Source organism: Thunnus albacares, chromosome 19, assembly GCF_914725855.1.
Source record: "Thunnus albacares chromosome 19, fThuAlb1.1, whole genome shotgun sequence".
NCBI lineage: Eukaryota > Metazoa > Chordata > Actinopteri > Scombriformes > Scombridae > Thunnus > Thunnus albacares.
This window is the reverse complement of record NC_058124.1, coordinates 10,141,882-10,160,941: the sequence shown is the minus strand read 5'-3', so window position 1 is coordinate 10,160,941 and position 19,060 is coordinate 10,141,882. Positions and strand designations below refer to the sequence as shown.

At 39.9% G+C, this 19,060-nt stretch overlaps 1 protein-coding gene across 1 annotated transcript in view; it reads left to right on the top strand.

Annotated features, from left to right (window-relative positions):
• col8a2 (collagen, type VIII, alpha 2) overlaps nucleotides 1-18,691 on the top strand; it is a 126,244-nt gene extending 107,553 nt beyond the window's left edge. The window contains exons 5-6 of the mRNA XM_044336671.1: nucleotides 5,636-5,827; nucleotides 13,217-18,691. Coding sequence (XP_044192606.1) covers nucleotides 5,665-5,827; nucleotides 13,217-15,117 — 2,064 coding nt within the window. The 5' untranslated portion in view covers nucleotides 5,636-5,664 and the 3' untranslated portion in view covers nucleotides 15,118-18,691. The remainder of the gene's footprint in view (nucleotides 1-5,635; nucleotides 5,828-13,216) is intronic.
• Nucleotides 18,692-19,060: the final 369 nt, after the last annotated feature.

The following is a 19,060-nucleotide window of genomic DNA, read 5'->3' as shown; positions in this document are numbered from 1 at the left end:
AAGCATTGCATATGTGAAGTTGAAGAGTGATCTGCAGTGCAGATACTGTATATATCATCATCATTACTACCCAGAGAGAGGAGAGAGAGAAAGATGGATGAGGTTTGTGTTTTCAATGGCTACCTGACAAGTAAGCTGGGCTGGATGAGGAGACATTGCCCTAACACACTTAATTTGACTCACCATCATTTTCTCATCTCTTGTCTTGTTGACATATACAGGCACAACCCTTGATATACACTGTATCTCAGGTGCAAGAGCATTAGGTTCATCACTGAGCACTGACATGGCACACTTGTTGTCTTTCCAGTTCATCTGAAAGGTGTTGGATAGGGTTGAGTTTAGGGCTTAATGCAGGCCAGCCAAATTCTTCCATGCCAAAACCCTTTCTTTATGGGCCTAGCTTGTGTACAGGAGCATTGTCATGTTGAAAAAGAAAGGGCCTTCCTGTTAAAATATCACTGTTTGTTGTTTGTTTGTAGTTACATCTGAAACAACTGATTAATCAATTACTCAATCAACATAAAGTTCATCAGCAACTATTGATTAACAAATTCATCAAGGAAAAATGCTAAACCTTCCCTTCTTGCAGCAAATTGTGAGGATTTACTGGTTTTCTCTGTATTATGTAATGATTAACAAAATATCTATTGGATGGTCGGTTAGACAAAACAAGCAATTTGATGATGTCACCTTGGAACTTGTGATGGGCATTTTGAAGTATTCCATAGACCAAAAAAATAATCAAGTTATTGAGAAATTACCATAAATATATAACTCAAATTAAACTATACTGAAAAATAATCATTATTAATTGGAACTGAAGGACTTAGCTCAAACCATGAGCAGCCCCAAACCATAAACACACAAATATATAGGGGTGTCCACATAGTTTTGGCTATATAGAGTAAGTGACTACGCATTTGATATGTCACGTGTGTGCGTGTGCATCAGCATGATGCAGCAGAAGTGTAAACATCATACATCATGTCTTGACATTTAAAATAATTACTTATAATACGTATAGTGATGTGGAAGAACATAGGGGCTTTTATTGAGGTGACGCAGAAAGACCAGTTCTTTCCTGAAAAGCAACCAAACAAAATCCTCAATACACTTTCCAGCCGGTGGCAACTAAAATAGCAGATGTTAATGCCTCATCATATATGCATTAGTTCAGTTGCCACTTTTACGCACACATGGACACGTTACGTGAACAGCCGTACTGTTTCCCCAGTGCTTATTTATGCAGTGTTGAGTAATACGGGGTCCGTTCAAAGCCACCAAAAACTGTGACCACTACTCAAATATTACGTGGTGAGCTGACACCGGAAAGGAGTAATGGCCCGAGTGCCACAGGAGGGATTACCTCATTCAAAAGAAGGTGATTCTCTAAATAAAACCCCTCACGCTCAATTTCCTCTACCCCTCTCACACACACACACACCCTCAGATTCAATAAGGGCAGTGTGGCTCTGGCTGCCTACATGTTGTATAACTGTTGTGCTCACTTTCTCCCTTCTCTGTTTTTCCCTCGCTCTCTTATATACGTATAGAACAAGGCGTACATACAGGTCAATGGTCAATAGAGCTCTCTGTTGTCTGGTAGTGACACCTTAGTTGTGTTTGTGCCTGTTTGTGTGTGTTTTAAGAGTTTGCTAGAGGTTTGCAGGTGCTGTTTTTTTCCCACAAATCTGTAAAATCCGTTAATGCTCATGTGTCTAGACTACATATTGAATAAGAAACCACAGATGTATAAATTGAATTTATTTTAACTGTGCCTTTCTTCCTCCCTTGGTGCTAGAAATGCATTCTTGCTGTAAAAAGTTTCCAACATTTGTTAGCTGAATTTATAAGATGAGAGTTTGGTAAAGAAGGATGGTTGTGGTTGAATAACAGCAGACCAACCATGTGGATTCATGGTTAAAGTCTGGAATGGTGATGGTTGTGGTTGTGGCCAAGGTTTGTCAGAATTGGATGAATCAGCTAAAATATGTGGTCAGATTTTAAGGGCAAGTTCTCTGCGAGAGCTGTGGTTGTAACCAAACTATGATCATGGATCTTGGTTGTTGTTTGAACCATTTGGTGTTTTTGTAAAATGCCTAAACTAGCATTACGCGGTACACGATGCTCAGGTGATGATTCCTCCACTCAAGGAGCCGCTCAGAAGTTCACCACAAAAACAACCGCCTGCTTTTCCCTCCACGATACCGAACCCTCGCATTTGGTGTTCCTATGATCTCTCTGTGGCACGTGGTTTAGGAAATGCCTGGCAGTCTGGATGTACCGCTTAAGGGAAGTGGAGGCAGAGCACCTTCAACCTCACCTCCCCGGTGCTGCTGATTTCATTAGCGAGCAGACGGAGCAGTTAAGGAAGTGTGTCCTTGGCCTGCGTTCTGCCGCGGTGTCTGTGTCTCTTCTGCCTGTCTGATCAGGCCACTTGAGATGCTGCTGAGTTTTGGTTTGGAGGCACTGAAGTCTGCTTTGGCGGCCTGAAGCCTTTACAGATTAGTGTTTCGGCTCTGTTAAAATGGCATCCAACACATGTTCAAGAAAGACTGAGAGCTTGGAGTTTGGTTTGTTTTCTGTGACTCATATTACCAGGTGGTTTGGAGAGAGATCTGTAAGGTGTAGTCTATGTGGGAAAAATGTCTGTCTATGTTCATTATGCGCACTTGCCAACATGTGTCTTTGCGTTTGATGTCATAGCACTCAGCAATGTGACAGCTGTCTGGAAGCAGGAACAGTCAAATGGTGATGGAATTGGCGGTGCCCTTTTAGACACAAGGATCACACTCTCCCTCATTTCCTCATTAATGCTGAAAAAATTCAGTTCTGTTCTGCTTTTTCTTCCTTTGTGTATTTTTGGAACTGTTGATGTAACGTGTGTGGTGTTTTTTTTTTCTTTCTCTTCAATCTGTTTTATATAAAGTGTCACTCGGCCTGCCAGATGAGGCTTTTTCACTGTAACTTTGGATGCTGCTCATGTTTAATGACTGTGGGAGGCTTTGATTCACCATTAGCTCCTCTCTCCTCTCAAACCCGGAGTTTTGTTATGGTTTGTTTTGAATGGACTGATTTTATGTGAAAATGGTGGGAAGTTAACGAGTTTGAGTATTTTCGAGACACCCTGCGCAACCACTTACCAGAGCTACATTGTGTTCTCATGCATACTGAGAGTGTGTGTATGTGTGTGCTTTGTTATGTGGGTGTTCTTGTGTGCAGGAGCATGTACGGATCTCGGTCCAGCACTAGTCTCGTGGTGGCCAGCCAGAGAGGATTGCGTGAGATTTTTTTTTAACAACGTCTGCAGAGTTTTTCAGAGAAAACATTTGATAAACAGATTGTGGAGGTCTGTGAGCCGCCCGTCTGTGTCTGATCCCTGTTCATGTGCAGCTTCTGTTGTTTGAGTGTGTGCTGCTCTGGTTCTTTAAAGAATGGTGGGCATCCAGAGCCGGCTGTTAAATTGCATCTGCACCAAAACCACAGACCCCCATACCAGACGAGCTTCCCTGCCAGCCAGCCAGCGAGTCGGCCAACCACCAAACACTGCCCTAACAATACTGCATTTTCTGTTTCTCCCGTTTATTTTTCTCTTAACATCTTTGTCTTTGTTTTTCTTCATTTTTCATGATTAATTTGGTGTGAACATTTAAGAAGTGATCTTTGACTTGTGTTGACTCTATAACACAGAGCAACACAAACAAGCATAAACAGATACCGCAGACACACACACACACACACACACAAATTACAAAAAACTAACTCAGAAACTTAGGCAAACACTTTGGTAAATGGCTGTAAAACAAGAATTCGACTGCCTCGCTATGCGGCTGTTAAACAATCGCAGACGAGGGCAAGAACAAAGCTGTAAAACAGACCTGATCTCAGCACAGATGGTGGCAATGAACACACCTTTTTCTAAGTACTTGTGAGTCGAGGTCTGCCGTGAACTTCCAGTTTACACTCGACCCCTGCTTCCAATTAACTGCAGTGTGTAATTTGGTGTAATTTTCAAATTAGAAAAAATGTCAGATCATTTTCAAATTAGAAAATGTCAACTCATGTTCATGTAACTCCTGTGCTTCGTAATAAGCTTTGAACTCTCTTGCTGCTTAAATCTACACTGAATCAATCTCTGCAAATAATAGCTAATAAAAGGCTGATGCTTAGATACAGTGACAAAATGACTTGTGTCAAGCAGAAAAGGGATGCAAATGTTCATATCATGTGTGACATATGATTTATATTTGAAACTAGAGACCCACTGTAGTATGTCCAAGTCTATTTTGTTTGTTAGTCTTTTTTGTTTAATGCTTCCTATCCCCTATACTGTTCTCTAAGTGTATGAAAATACTATATGTCAGTTAAATCAAGTGCCTGATATCAAACAGAACTGTCAACTCGTTACACTCCATTTCCAGTCAACTCGACTTGGTGGAGTTGGCAGATTTAAAGGTCTGGACCCCAAGCAATTAAATCAGTTGTTCTAGAGGGAACTTACAGGATACAGTTTTTCACAGTAATGCACCGTTCTTTCTCTCACACACACACTCCCACACAATTTCAAGCTTAATATAAGCGTGACATTGTTGGCATTTAAAAAGGTAACAGGCTGAGACTGCACAGTATCACAAAATAACTCCAGACAGTCATCAGTCCAAAGAAAGCTGACGAAAAGAACTCAGTGGAGGTGGAGAGTCGGAGTGGAAATTGATGCCATTTTCACACATCATTTCACCAGTTCAAGCCAGTCCTGGACACCCACAGTTGCACACTCATGATACACAAACACAGTAACTGTCCTCTGGTGGTTTCCTTTTCGCACCTGACCACGGTTGTGAAAATATTTGGCGGAGGACGATGTGGTCATTTCTTCCTGAAGCAAATTAAAGTCAACATATCTGCCTGTCACAGTTTCTGAGGTCCATCTAGGCCAAACACTAACTCAGCTAAGTACTTACCACAGAGTACCTGTGCAGCAGCTGGTGGCCGGGACATAAATATGTTATATACTTGTTTGCACATATTAAACTTAAGGGGCCATTCTACTTATCATTCACCAGTGCTGGAGATTGTGGACATAGTAAAGCAATATAATGTATGCTTTTATAGATGTCAGCCAGCCTTTTGTCCATTTATGTTTGAGCATGAATATCTTCCATGCTTTCATGCAAGAAACATGCTTCCTTGGCTTCCTTGGTTTCCGTTGGCCATACTGTCTGTGGCTGGCTTGTAGATAAAGATGATGTAAAGCCAAATCTCCTTTACAGAAGTTGAGATTTAATGTTAGTGCATCCGTTCAAATGGCTTGTAGTAGAGTTATTCAGTCTTTTCAACCAATAAACAGCAAATGTATGTTTTACATGAAATGCAACTTTCAAATCTTAAATGTTTTGAAGTGTTTTCCCACAAATGTATGGTATTGTATGGTGTTTAGTATTACACCTGTATGGTTTTATAACTTATTATCACTGTGGGTGTAAATGCAACCTCTGCTTTATCACTCTCATACTGGTGATAGTCATTGATTTCAGGAAGTTAAAAGTGAAAACACTGCTAGTTCTCGGTCCACATGAACAAATCCCTGATGTTGTTTTCTCAAACAATTTTCCTTTTCTGTTTATGTGTGCAGTTCTTTGTGTGTGACATCTGAAGCCTGGGATGCTGGTGACCATGCTGTTGGCTCCTGTCTGTGTTCTACTGATGCTGGGGGGGCGTGCTCTTGCTGGAGGCTATCCCCCCGTAGCCCATATGAAGTACATGCAGCCCATGATGAAAGGGCCTATTGGACCCCCGTTCCGAGAGGGCAAGGGACATTACATCGGTAAGTAATGCATGTGGGTGTAGTGCAAGTGTGTTATCTCATCATATATGCACAATAAGTTCAAAACTACACAGAAACATACACAAAAAAACAACTTCTTATGAACAAAACATGTCTCCAATGTCCCAAGATGTCCAAGATGTTATGGAAGGGCTCACTGGAGTGTGTGTCTTCTTTCCCTGTGGGTCCAGCAGTGTTTGGCAGGTCCTCAGTTGGAGCCTAATGGAGGCCTGATTGCCCACTGTTTGCTGAGCTCCACTGGGCCAGTTGTTCCTCCCACCATCTGGATGTTGTTACCTCACTGTTTATCACATATTCTTCAGTTGTGGGATGGAGGAGAGAGTGTGAAGGAAATAAAAATAGAAGAAATAAAAGCTCAGGCAGAGGAGCTGGTAAAGGGGAGGGTGTAATAATGATCCTGAGAAAATGTGCATGTTGTCATTGCTGGCATTATTAAATTTGACTCCAACTACAAATTCAAGTTCTGGATCATATGGAATATGCCTTGTATTATCAGAGGCCCCCTCTTCAAAGCAAATTTAAAAGTAAATGGGGGACACATTTTCATTTCAGTACCATGAAATCATGTTTGACAAAGAAAGACTCTCCAGCAGTTGGATTCAGAGCAAATTCATGGTTAAAATGTATTATTTAAATCACTCACAGGAACATCAAAGATTTGCCAGACGAATTTACACAATCAAAAGTTATGCTTTCTATAAATGGGATTGCAAAATGTGTGGCAGAAACAAGACTTGGATTAGGAGGAGTAAAACTAATACAGCCTGTTGCTCACACTAATACAATGCTTTTACTGCCACTCAGTGGTTACATGTCTACATTGCATCACTATTGAAATGTATCACATGTTTGAATTGTAGTATGTTGCTTACAGCAGCCCACCTGAATACAAGTGTGTGGAAATACATATTTATTGCATGAGATCAACTTTTATTATAACATTTAATTGCTTTAAATTAATCATATACATGTCTGTGTCTTTATGTATAACTGTATTAGGTGTAGTTTTGAATCCTAAATTGTCAACTCTTCAAACAGACCATAGGTTTTAATGATACTTATTATTCTGATGTTAAGTGTCCCACACATTTAACATTTTCCGAGTGTAATAAGTCAAAGAGACATCTCCTTTAAGGTTAGTGAGGAGAATGTGGCCATGTGAAAATGGACACTGATACCTTTGCTGCTAAGTTTTTCCAAATAACTATTGAATGTTTCTTTCACACAAGGTTTCATGACCTGTATTTTATATATCAATCTCATCTGGACTGGAGTCAGTACTTTAGCACTCTGATGGTCCTCTGGTCTGCTTGGGTGTTTCTATTTTTTTGCTTTCACCTGCAAGACAACAAGAGCAAACCAACAGGCCCACCCAAGCAGGTAAGAGGGCCACCAGGTCATAGTTGAGTTAATTTCTTGCTTTAATCAATTCATGTGTTTGTAAGCAAAACTTAAGTCTTTGAAGGTGCAGTGTGTAGAATTTAGTGGCATCGAGCGGAATGAACTTGACATAAATGGAATATAATATTCATAAGTATGTTTTAATTAGTGTATAATTACCTGAAAATAAGAATTGTTGTGTTTTCATTACCTTAGAATGAGCCCTTTATATCTACATAGGGAGCAGGTTCTCTTTCACAGAGCCCGCCATGTTTCTACAGTAGCTCAGAACGGACAAACCAAACACTGGCTCTAGAGAGGGCCTTTCATGTTTTTTGCGAGTTTCGCAGCCACCGTAGTTTCTCTTACTTGCTTGGAAGAGGAGGGGGGCAGGGGGCATTCAGTTAGTTGCAATCTGCAACCTCACCACTAGATGCCACTAAATCCTTCACACTGGTCATTTAAGACTGAATCCTCAGGGTTATTGCAACAGTTATTGAGAAGGCCATGCTAACCTCTGAAGTGTGATCACCACATTCTCTTCTCCGGATGATTTGAAAGGTAGTGTACAGTGGAGCTACATGCCAGGAAACAAGACTAAACTCAGCAGCTGTTTAAAATTAAGTGAAATTAACCATGCCATTCTTGGACCCACTAGTGATGCAAAGAATTGTGTGTGTGAGTGTGGCACCCTTACTTACATACACAAAATCCTATCCCAATATCTACACATATTATGTAAAGCAGTTATCTGGAGGCAGAACTTTAAGTGAGCTCACCAGAAATGCCATGTTATAATCCCTCCTATCATAGCAGACCTCTACGATATAGTAAATAGGTCAAAGTTAAACCTAGAAGTTGGTTTGCAAAATCTAATGGACATTTGGGTATTAATTTTAATGTCTGATTATTTTCTCTTCCAAATGAGTGTAGTAAAATTGTGGGGTTGTTTACAACCTGCCTGATCCTCTCACCACTTGTGTTCCCCATCCCCGCCTACAGATTTTAGCAATGAAGATGGTGGACAAAGTTTTAGCACAAACAATACGAATAATAGCCACAACCATAAGAATAAGACCCGCATTGTAAAAATTGATATTTTGCTATAAGTTGATTTTGCATCTATGTTTTGAGGCCTAATGCCCATGATCCCAAATATATTTAAATTTAAAGCACTTCAGGAGTTATAATGATTTCACAGACTTATGATCACTTAATATAAAACACTTAATATAAAATGTGTGCATGTGTGTGTCCCCTTGAACAAGCCAGAAATATTTTTCTGGCTTCAAACTACAGGCCGAATGTAGCAGCATCCACCATCAGCAAGTCATACCACTTTTCTTCAGCATGCTGCTCACAAACATGACAAATGCAACATACTTGGAATGATACAATACTAAAACCAAAATGCTCTTTAGCATCATTATAGTCCCTCTCCACACAAGCAAAATGTGCTTTGCTTGTTGTTACTTCACTTGAATGTTTGAGCTTAATTGAGCAGAATGATATGAGTTTCTCAGTGCTCACCTTAAATATGAGTTTAATGCGTGTATCTACCAGCATTATTTGTGATCACAACTAGTTTTGAAACCAATTCTGGTCCAGAGTGCAATTTATACACGTGTGATGTGGAAACTTGAAACCACCAGTGCACATGCACTGAGAATGGACTTTTTAATGAAGTAGGAGACATCTTGTGTTCAGCAGTTACATGTTTGAAATGAATAATATGTGCATATTCACAGATTCTGATTTTTCCAATAAGGAAGAAGGATTAGATGTAATTTTAGGAATTTCTAATGAGGTAATTGAACTTTTTGTGGAAAAATCTTTTTTTGTGAAAAAATAGAAAAATTATTATTCAAAGACAAGTATTTTTTTTTTTTACATGTCTTAAAACATGTCTTTAAGCTTTTCACTAAATTGTGTTGTATTTCAAATATTGATTGATTGAAAAGGCTGCATGTCTCATTAACTGCCAGTAGAGGGAAGTAGTGGCCTATGGTCACAGTCAGAGTAGTGCAAAGGGAACATTCCTAGCTTAAATTTTCTTTAAAGATTGTTGCAAGGAAAGGGAAAAAGTATGGTTTTCACATTTACTATTGAGACACTTGAGGCACTTCAGTTATCAGTAATAAATACTGAAGTTGTATTGGCGTATCCCTGGTTTTGGAGGCCAACTATCACATCACATAACGTTTTCTTTGGATATGGTTAAACAACAGACCAGCTGAGATTAATTATGAAACTAAAGGAATAAACTGGTTTGGATTCAAGCATTGGTTGTTCCACAATACGCTCCGATTTTATTTTATTTTTAAACATGAAGGGATAGTGTTGCTGAGCTGATACAGTGGAGCAACAAATCGGCTGAAATTGTGGTGGATGCGTGTTGGTGATTGTAATGTTCTGCAGATCAAGCTTGTGTTTCTGCTGTTTCTGGCCTGGCTGTGTTCTTCTCCACTGTGCTGGGAAAGAATAATGAGACAGTTTATGACATGTGGCATTTTCAGTCTGGTTTTCCCTCTGTTACACAACCAAGAAATTTGCATTTTAGTGACTCACTCAAACTCAATTAGACCCCTACGTTAGTCAATCAGAAAACAGAAAAGTTAACTTCTGTCCAACTCTACTATTACATAACAACCGCTGAACTCAGAGTACTGTTATATTGTATATATCGATTGGCAACCTGTCCAGAATTTACTCTGCATTCCGCTCAATCTGAGCTGGGATAGGCTTTAGCCCCACATGACCCTGAACAAGCAGTCAAGAAACAGATGGATGGATGGATGGATGGATAAATGGTCCGAACAGTCAAATAATCACTAAGAATGTAAGAGGAAACATCATCAGGTCAGGAAAAGATACTGTATAAAAGGGAATTCAGGAAAAGACTCCTCTGCCCCTGAACTCATACAAGGCTATGTAAAAATGCTATCATCCATTTTTTAGTACTACTACATTACAAAATATCACAATATTCTGTCTTCTTTTCTTTTTTTTTAGATTTCCAACAGTCTAAATGTCTTCTGACATTATGTTTTAAATTTCAAGATGTCCGAGTTTCCAGGTTTTCATTTTACATCATAGTTTGAATTTTCATTTCCCAGGTAATAATGTTGTGATGTCAGATGTTTCTTGTATGGAGCAACTTGTTACAACATATATTCATACACCAGATGTATTTTACTTCTTCTCTCTTTAGTGCCGTAGTATCTGCCACATTCACTATCTCTATATCGACATCTTCTTCCAAAACTTCGATAGCTAATCACATTTTTTTAAAAATGCCATGTATGCTATGAAAATTATTGATGTCAATACTAAACTTCTAGTTTTTAGAAGTTAATCAGCTTGGTTGACCAAGACATATTACTTTTTACAGATGAATCGTCTATTTAGTAAAGCTAACTTTTATGGACTGGTTTATTTAGAAGTTAGTGGTGATGACTAAAATGATGAACAATTTGTGCTTCTAAGAGAATCTTCTCAAAATCTCGGAAATAGTAGATGTAGTAGCTGTTTTCATTTCAAAGTAGAATGTGTGCAAACCCATTCAGCTGATTATGAGAACTCTGAGGTAGCAGGCATGATGCTATCCTGATAGTTATTATAAGCCAAGGAACCAAGGAAGTTGAAGTAAAACTGGAAAATGCATTTCCTGCGGAAAATGCATGTGAATGCTGATAGCCGAAATAAAAGCATTGCTGAAATTGCAGAAATCTGAAATGAATTTTGCTTGAAAAAGCTGAAAGCTCATATGCATTGCACTGCACTGCTGAAAAACCTGGAAGCTGAAATAAAAAACTGGCAGAATTGAAAGTTGAACTACATTACCTAAAGAAGCTAACAGTTGAAATACATTGCTAGAAAAGCTGGAAGCTAAACTTTAATACTGTCAAAGCTGGAAGTTGAAATGAATTGTCTGAAAAGGCTGAAAGAAAAAATGCTTTGTATTAATATCACACAGATGAACTGATTTGCCAAACACTTTGGAACACAAAAGGCATTGGCCTAAAGAGCTGAGAGTTACAAAACACTGCTGATTGCTAGAATTGTAAGCTGAACTGCATTATCCAAGGAAGCTATGAGCTGAAAGGCATTGCTAAAAAAGCTGGAAGCTAAACTTAATATTGTTTAAGTTTTTCACTTCTATTGTAATAAATTGTTTTAAAAAGTTTAATATTTTAAAATAATAATATTTTTAAAAAGTATAAAAGGTAAATGTTAAATAGGAGCATAAATGCTCTTAAAGAGCAAGTGTGTGTGTGTGTGTGTGTGTGTGTGTGTGTGTGTCCTTTACAACTATAAGAAGTTAACAGAAAGTAGTATTTGAAAGTAGTATTTCTTCAGTGTTCATAGTTCAGGATGTTTTTACCAGGAGCTGAATTATCCGCAGAGGTCCCCTCCTTTCCAAAACAAACAGATCCAGTAATTAAAACTGGTAAAAACAGTGAATAAAGCAGTTTCATGTTAAAAATCAGTGTTTCTCTGACACGGACGGACACAGGACGTCCAGAGGAGCTGCGAGCTGAGCTGAGTTTGCTCAGCTTGTTTCTCTGACAACTTAAGATCCAGATGTTCAGCAGGTTTTTACAGGGAGCCTAATTATCCGCAGAGGTCTCCTCTTCAAAACAAATGTACATAGGGATGAAAACCGTAAAAACACTGAATAAAGCAGTGTCACGTAAAAAATCTGTGTTTCCCCGAGGCTGTTCTGTGGACACTGGACGTCTGGGAGGGGCTCTGTGTGAGCCGAGCTGCTGCTAATGTTTGCTCAGCTTATTTCTCTGACAACTTAAGATCCAGATGTCCAATGACTAAGATCCTTCATCCAGTTAAAAGATATACTTAAAAATGACCAAGATCTAAAGAGTAAAAGTGTCGCTTAAAGCTGGATAAAACTCAATTTATGACTTGTTTATTTATATGTCATGACAATTTATTTATATGTTTCAGGTGGACAACCAAAATGCCAATGTATTATCTTGTATGTGTATACTCTTTGGTAGACACCATTGTGGCGAACAATCACGATGCAGACATATTATCTTTTATGCATATACTCTTTGGTTTTTAGAGATCACACACTGAAAGAAGGGCTGAAAAAGGCTGAATATTTTACAAAACATAAACTGCGATTTTGTAAAAACCATATAAGATTTCAAAAAGATGGATAGGAATTTAATAGCTGAAGGTCTTGTGACCTGTTTAAAGCTTAAATGAAGTCTGAATGGAAGTAGTTGAATTTCAAAATGGAGTAGGTTGAGGATTTGAACATTCTGTCCATTCATTTCAATGGCTTTGATATTTGAATAGCTTCTGTAGCTGAAAGAATGCAGAAATAGTTAGTGATCGAAAAACATACAGAAGAATAAGAATAAAGATTTGAATGCTTGTCAGCATTCACACTTATGATGGTGCTGTGTTCTGTGTATCAACAGCAAAGAGGATGTATACACTTTCTGTACCAGAAGCAGCCTTTTGAGTCAGAAGATCTTCTACAACATGTGTAGGGGTGAATAACTGTTCTTGTGTATACATTGACATGTACTGGCTCCTTATTAATTTGTCATACATGCTCATTTTGCTAAACAAGGAAAATAAGGCATTGCTGGAGAAAGTTTTGCTGCTTTAAAAAGCCTAACACTCTTGCCTTAAGTGGCAGTAATGTGTCCATCTTTAATTCTTACATTAGGATGAAGCAGTGTTGTCTTCTGAGTGTCTGAGCAGAAAACAGGAGGTTTCCAGAATTTGCCTTTATTGGTGTAGCAGCCATGGGATTAAGTTGGCTGCAGTGTAGATAGGAATTGCATACTGATATTTTTTTAATCTCTTTGACCTACAGCAATTTTAAACATTTTTTTTTCTCAAAATGCACACTGTACACAGACACATTTGTATAAATCTTGTTGATATCTCCTCTTCTTTTTTGTTTTAAATACATTACACTAACAACATGATCACCTTTGTTTTTTCTAGATATGCCACCTATGATGGAAGTGAAGGGGGAACCAGGACCCCAAGGGAAACCTGGACCAAGAGGGCCCCCTGGGCCAGCAGGACTTCCAGGAAAACCTGGACTGGGGAAGCCTGGTCTCAATGGCCAGCCAGGCCCTCAGGGGCCTTCTGGCTTTCCAGGAATTGGTAAGCCTGGACTTCCAGGTCTCCCAGGAAAGATTGGGCCAAAGGGGATGCAAGGGCTTAATGGCGAGGTTGGTCCTCGTGGTGAACCGGGTCCCAGAGGTCCCCCAGGGCAGCCAGGCCTCCCTGGCCCGGCTGGCCTGTCTCTAAATGGAAAACCTGGGCTTCCAGGTATCAGAGGCCCCCCTGGGTCTCGGGGAGAACCAGGATTAAAGGGCATTTCTGGCCCACCAGGTGATCGCGGGCTTAAGGGTGAGAATGGAAATGGGAAGCCAGGACCTCCAGGTATAAGGGGTCCACCTGGGTTAAAAGGTGCTACAGGACCACCCGGTCTTCCAGGTATAGGCAAGCCAGGACTAAAAGGTTTGCCTGGACCGTCTGGTCTTAAAGGTGATAATGGACTCCCGGGGGATCGAGGTGAACCAGGAGAGGCAGGGGCTCCAGGTCTACAAGGTCTGCCAGGGCCAGTTGGGTTAGGGAAGCCTGGGCTAGATGGACTGCCAGGAGGCTCAGGTCCACTAGGTCCCAAAGGTGAGCCAGGGCCCAGAGGTGCTCCTGGATTTCCTGGGACTCCAGGCTATGGAAAACCTGGTCTGGGTGGGCCAAAAGGAGAAAAGGGCCATATTGGTTTGCCTGGTCTCCCAGGGGACAAAGGAGATCAAGGAAGGGTGGGCCCAATTGGGGAGTCAGGCCTTGACGGACAACCAGGGCCACAAGGACTTCAAGGCCCAATGGGACTTCCAGGAAAACACGGAATACCAGGACTGAAGGGAGAGCTGGGGCCCCAGGGCCCTCCAGGACTGCCTGGCCTCAGAGGTGATCAAGGCCCCAATGGGATCCCTGGAAAACCTGGTATCTCTGGGGACAAAGGCATCCCTGGGCTGAACGGTCCTATTGGAAAACCTGGACCCAAAGGTGAAGCAGGGCATATTGGCCTTCCTGGTAATCCTGGGCTGACAGGTGCTCCCGGGCCAAAAGGTGAAACAGGGTTTATAGGGACACCAGGTCCCAGGGGTCAGTCAGGTATTCCTGGTCTTCAAGGGCCCATGGGTCCCATGGGGCCACAGGGTGTCCCTGGCCTGAAGGGTGAACCCGGACTTCCAGGGGCACCAGGGCTGGGTAAGTTTGGAGATAAGGGAGCCATAGGTCCCCAAGGTCCTCCGGGGAAACCAGGCCCTGCTGGGCTCAATGGTAACCCTGGGCCTCCTGGGCCACCAGGGCCCCCAGGTCCTCCAGGAAATGGCCAAACAGTTGTTGCAGGTCCAACAGACCAGTTGGAAGGGGGTGAAGTACCAGGAGACAGAAAGGGGCCAGCATACAGTCAAGTTCCACTCTCTGCCTCTATAGCACCAGCCTTCACAGCCATCCTCACCACGCCTTTCCCTCCCTCTGGCATGCCAATCAAATTTGACAGGACCCTGTACAACGGGCAAAATGCCTACAGCTCGGCTACTGGCATGTTCACTGCTCCTATATCTGGTGTCTACTACTTTGCGTACCACATGCATGTAAAGGGAACTAGCCTGTGGGTGGCACTGTACAAGAACAATGTACCAGCCACTTACACCTATGATGAATACAAGAAAGGCTACATGGACCAGGCGTCTGGTAGTGCTGTCCTAGAGCTGAAGGAGGGTGACCAGGTATGGGTCCAGATGCCTTCAGATCAGGCAAATGGCCTCTATTCCACCGAATACATCCATTCCTCCTTCTCAGGATTCCTGCTCTGTCCTACATAACCCTGTCCTTTCATTCCCAACACGTTCCTGTATTGGCACCTCAGAGCAGCCCTAAACCTAAAATACCTGCAGCCATAATAGAAACACAAAACCCATGAAATTCTCAATACAATTTCCATCATCTGTATCTGTCTCACCCTCAACAATATCAGCAAAAGAAAAAAAAAACTTTTTTGAATGAAATATGGAAAGATTTAAAAGGCAGGGGAAGGAATATTATACTGTGTTCTGTGTTTCAATGTCCTTCAAATGTGTGTTTTGGGTTGTATTTTATGTTGGTGTTTTTTAGCTTATATTATTTTAATTATTATATTGTCATAATTTTATTGTTATTATTTGGTCCTTGTCATCATTGTTGTTGTTGTTTATTGGATTCAGACTATTAAGTGCCTTACTTTGTAATGTGCTAGTAACAGACCTTCCCATGTGACTGCACATCCTGTCCACATGCTCTGACATCATAAGGACGACATCACCAGACCATGGGGGGTGATTGGTTCCTCTGGCTGCAGCCACGCCCCCTTGTGTTCCTACTTAAACAGTGAATGACAATACTGACATAAAGAGCAACAATACAATGTACACCTTAGAAATATAGACAAACAATAGTAAAACAAAGCATTTGGTGCTATAAGACCATTATTTTCACTTTTCTTTTGTTTGACCTTTTTGGTACTCTAAACAGTTGCTTCATTAAAATTATTAATGGGATTAAATCTTTGTTTTTAGAGTGAGATATATATTTTGACAGTTAGTTGGCATAAACATCTGTTTCTGCTTCTTTCTGAACTTAGTAGCCAACCATTTAAAATGATGGGTCTTTGTATTTCTTATAATTTATTGAACTATCCAGAAATGCAATTTAGAGATACAGTCCAAGAATAGTATGACCTAGTATGACCTCACAGTATTAGAATTATTAAATTTGAATTGGCCTTTTTAAAAGCATCAACAACATCATGCAAGGACAATGCCTTTTTTAAACTTTCAGGACAATATTAATTGAGGACGATATGTATGCATACAGTCAATGTTTACATGCCATAGAATAGATACTGAGAGCAACTGTAAATGGACAGTAAGGGCACAACTATAGTTGGATCGATGGCCTTTTTCCTTGTATCGATCTGATGGTTTTTCCCTTTTCCCATATGCACTGCAAATCCACCATGTTGCAGTCATCCTCTTCACATGCTCTGACCATGACATCATTGCTTTCTAATGGTATACTCCCGATTAATAAATCAGTGTCCCTCATCATTAACAAAGTGAACAATCTGTGCTGCCATACAGTAAAAGCCTCATTCTGACTACATGCTACAAAATTGTCAAAATACTGTAAACTTGAGAAAACAACGAGGTAAATTGATAACAAATAAAATTCATCCACTTCCTCCTCCAGTGCCAGCTTGCACGTGACTGGTTGCTGGGAAAATGAGAGCAATTCTGATATATTTGTAGTTTTAAATTAAAAGATTTTCCATAATTCCCAAACCACATCAGTGTCAAAAATAGCTGAATTAGTTTAGCTTAATGGAAGGATCCCTGGCAACAAGGACAGGATGTTTCAGAGCTGAATATTGTCAAAGTATATGGCTGGAAATGAGAATCGATCTGCATTTACTCCATGAATAAGTAAAGGGACTGACTGAGGCCCACAGGTTGTGAAATACAGGTTGCGTAACATTTAACAAACCCCTGCCAGATTTCTTGGAGAGGTGGTAGGCCAAGGGTGAGAGCTTTGTATTTACTCATTTCTGTTGGATGAAGCATTAAAGATACACGCTGTGTGTGTATGCATGTGCTTGTATGTTCCAGTATGTGTACCCTTCTGCCTGTCACTGTGTCAATATGTGTGTGTGTGTGTGTGTGTGTGTGTGTGTGTGTGTGTGTGTGTGTGTGTGTAGTTGTGTCACATTGTCCCCCTGGCATTCAGGTCATGAACACTTCAGCTAGGATAATAATAAACTTGAGTAAAGTTATTAAAACCTTCGGAAGAGCTTACAGCTCTGTTAATGTTCCACAAGAAATCTGACTTAAAAATGTTTGGCCGCTGTTGGGTTTTAAAAAAGGAATCCCAAATAGGTTTATTTTATGACACTCTAATGGTGCCTTTGCAAATTAAGGGAACAAGTTATGAAATAAGTGATTGATGAATGTAATAAATAGATTATGGGAGAAAACAGAAATTAAATCGACACACTGAGATAAGACAACATTTTTAGACATGAATCACTGGTTAACACTGAACAGACTATTTTGCATATTAGTCCAATGAGTGGCATAACAGTGTGCAATAATTCTGTGTTGTACAAGTCATGAACAAAAAAGAAAATACATTCTGTGAAGTGTACAAGATATTTTATCAATTGTTGCAGTTACCGAAGACAGGGGAGAGAAAAAGAGGTTTGGGCAAAATTGTTGGATGTTATTTCACAATGAAAAATTGGTGCTAACATTACTTTCTCCGTGCCTTTAAATGCCTCAGCTCAGAAAGGAATCTAATGTAACTTATGCCGCCCAAACACTTTCATTACACTGAATTTAGGACTACCTTACACCATGATGGAGGAATGTCAATGTACAGGAAGACTGTGCCAAATATTAAACTTTGCAATCAGAATGAATGTATACTCTTTGACTGATTAACAATCATTTTTATAAAACATCTACCATGCTGTGTCACTATACATAAACAGTGACTATTCAAGTTGCTCTGAAAAGGCAGTGCTAGGAAATAGGCCTAATCAGTATTTTACATCTATGTAATGCAAACAATGCACTTGTTCTTGCCCTGTTTGTCTAATAACACGAACACACCTACAACCGCGATGTATCATTATTGTTACGTGAGTCTAAAAGACAGTCCAAGGCTCGTTATGTACTGTATGTTGCCTTTTTTGTCGTCTTCTATTTTTTGGACATATGAAATGGTGATGTGACTTACATGTGGCTATTACTCTCTGTCCTTATGTTTGTTTTTAAAGACAATGTCACTTGCTTGTGGAGTTTGCCCTGTGTGCAAATCATTTAACAAGTGTCAGTAAGATCCATGTACCGTCTCCATCACAAATTGCTTCGAACTGTTCTGTTTTTTTTTCTTTATAAAAACAACAAAAAAAAGTTTTTAAAAAAAGCCTTGCTTCGGTTCTTAAGGGATATTTGTTTGTTTTAGTTTCAATAAATACAAACGGCCATTCCCATTTGCACATGGAATTAATGAAGATGTATTTATACATTTATGATAATTTAATAGGGATGCCAAAACCGACCACCGAAGCCTAGAACGTATAAATGGTATTTAACAGCATTGATGAGTTAAGAGCATTTACAACATGTAGTTAGCATTCTAGCGTTGTTTGTGAAGGATTATTTGTGGACTTTTATTTTCTATTTGTGTAATGTACAATGTATCTACTTATAGGATTTTTGTCATACAAGGCTATTGCGTGCACTCTATGCAATAGAATTTGGGTATAAAATGCACTCTTTTTGATTGAAAATGTTTGTCTGCTTATACAAAATCTACAGTACTTGATTGTATTGATATCACATCAATAAAAACCTTCTTGTACGTTTGTGTCACTTCTATTTCTGTGCACTGGAACACATAGAAATCACTGCTATATCTTTAATCTTTATCTTGGTTGTTTTTATTAGCAGTAGTAGTTGTAGCCTTTGAGTAGTAGTAGTATTAGAAATTCTGTTTTGTAGGTAGAGGATTTCTTCATGGCACTTTTGGTGTAGAAGGTTGTTGCAGGTAAAGGAATGGACACTAGAGGGAGATATACAGTTATAATGAAATCAGTATGTGAGGCCTCTGTTACATTTAAAAGATCCTTGTCTGATCTGCCAGTGTGCTCAGAGCTGCACTGATGAACTTTACTTGTCAGTTCAGATCACTAGATAACAAATGTGTGTTTGTCACTCACTTGGAATGTCC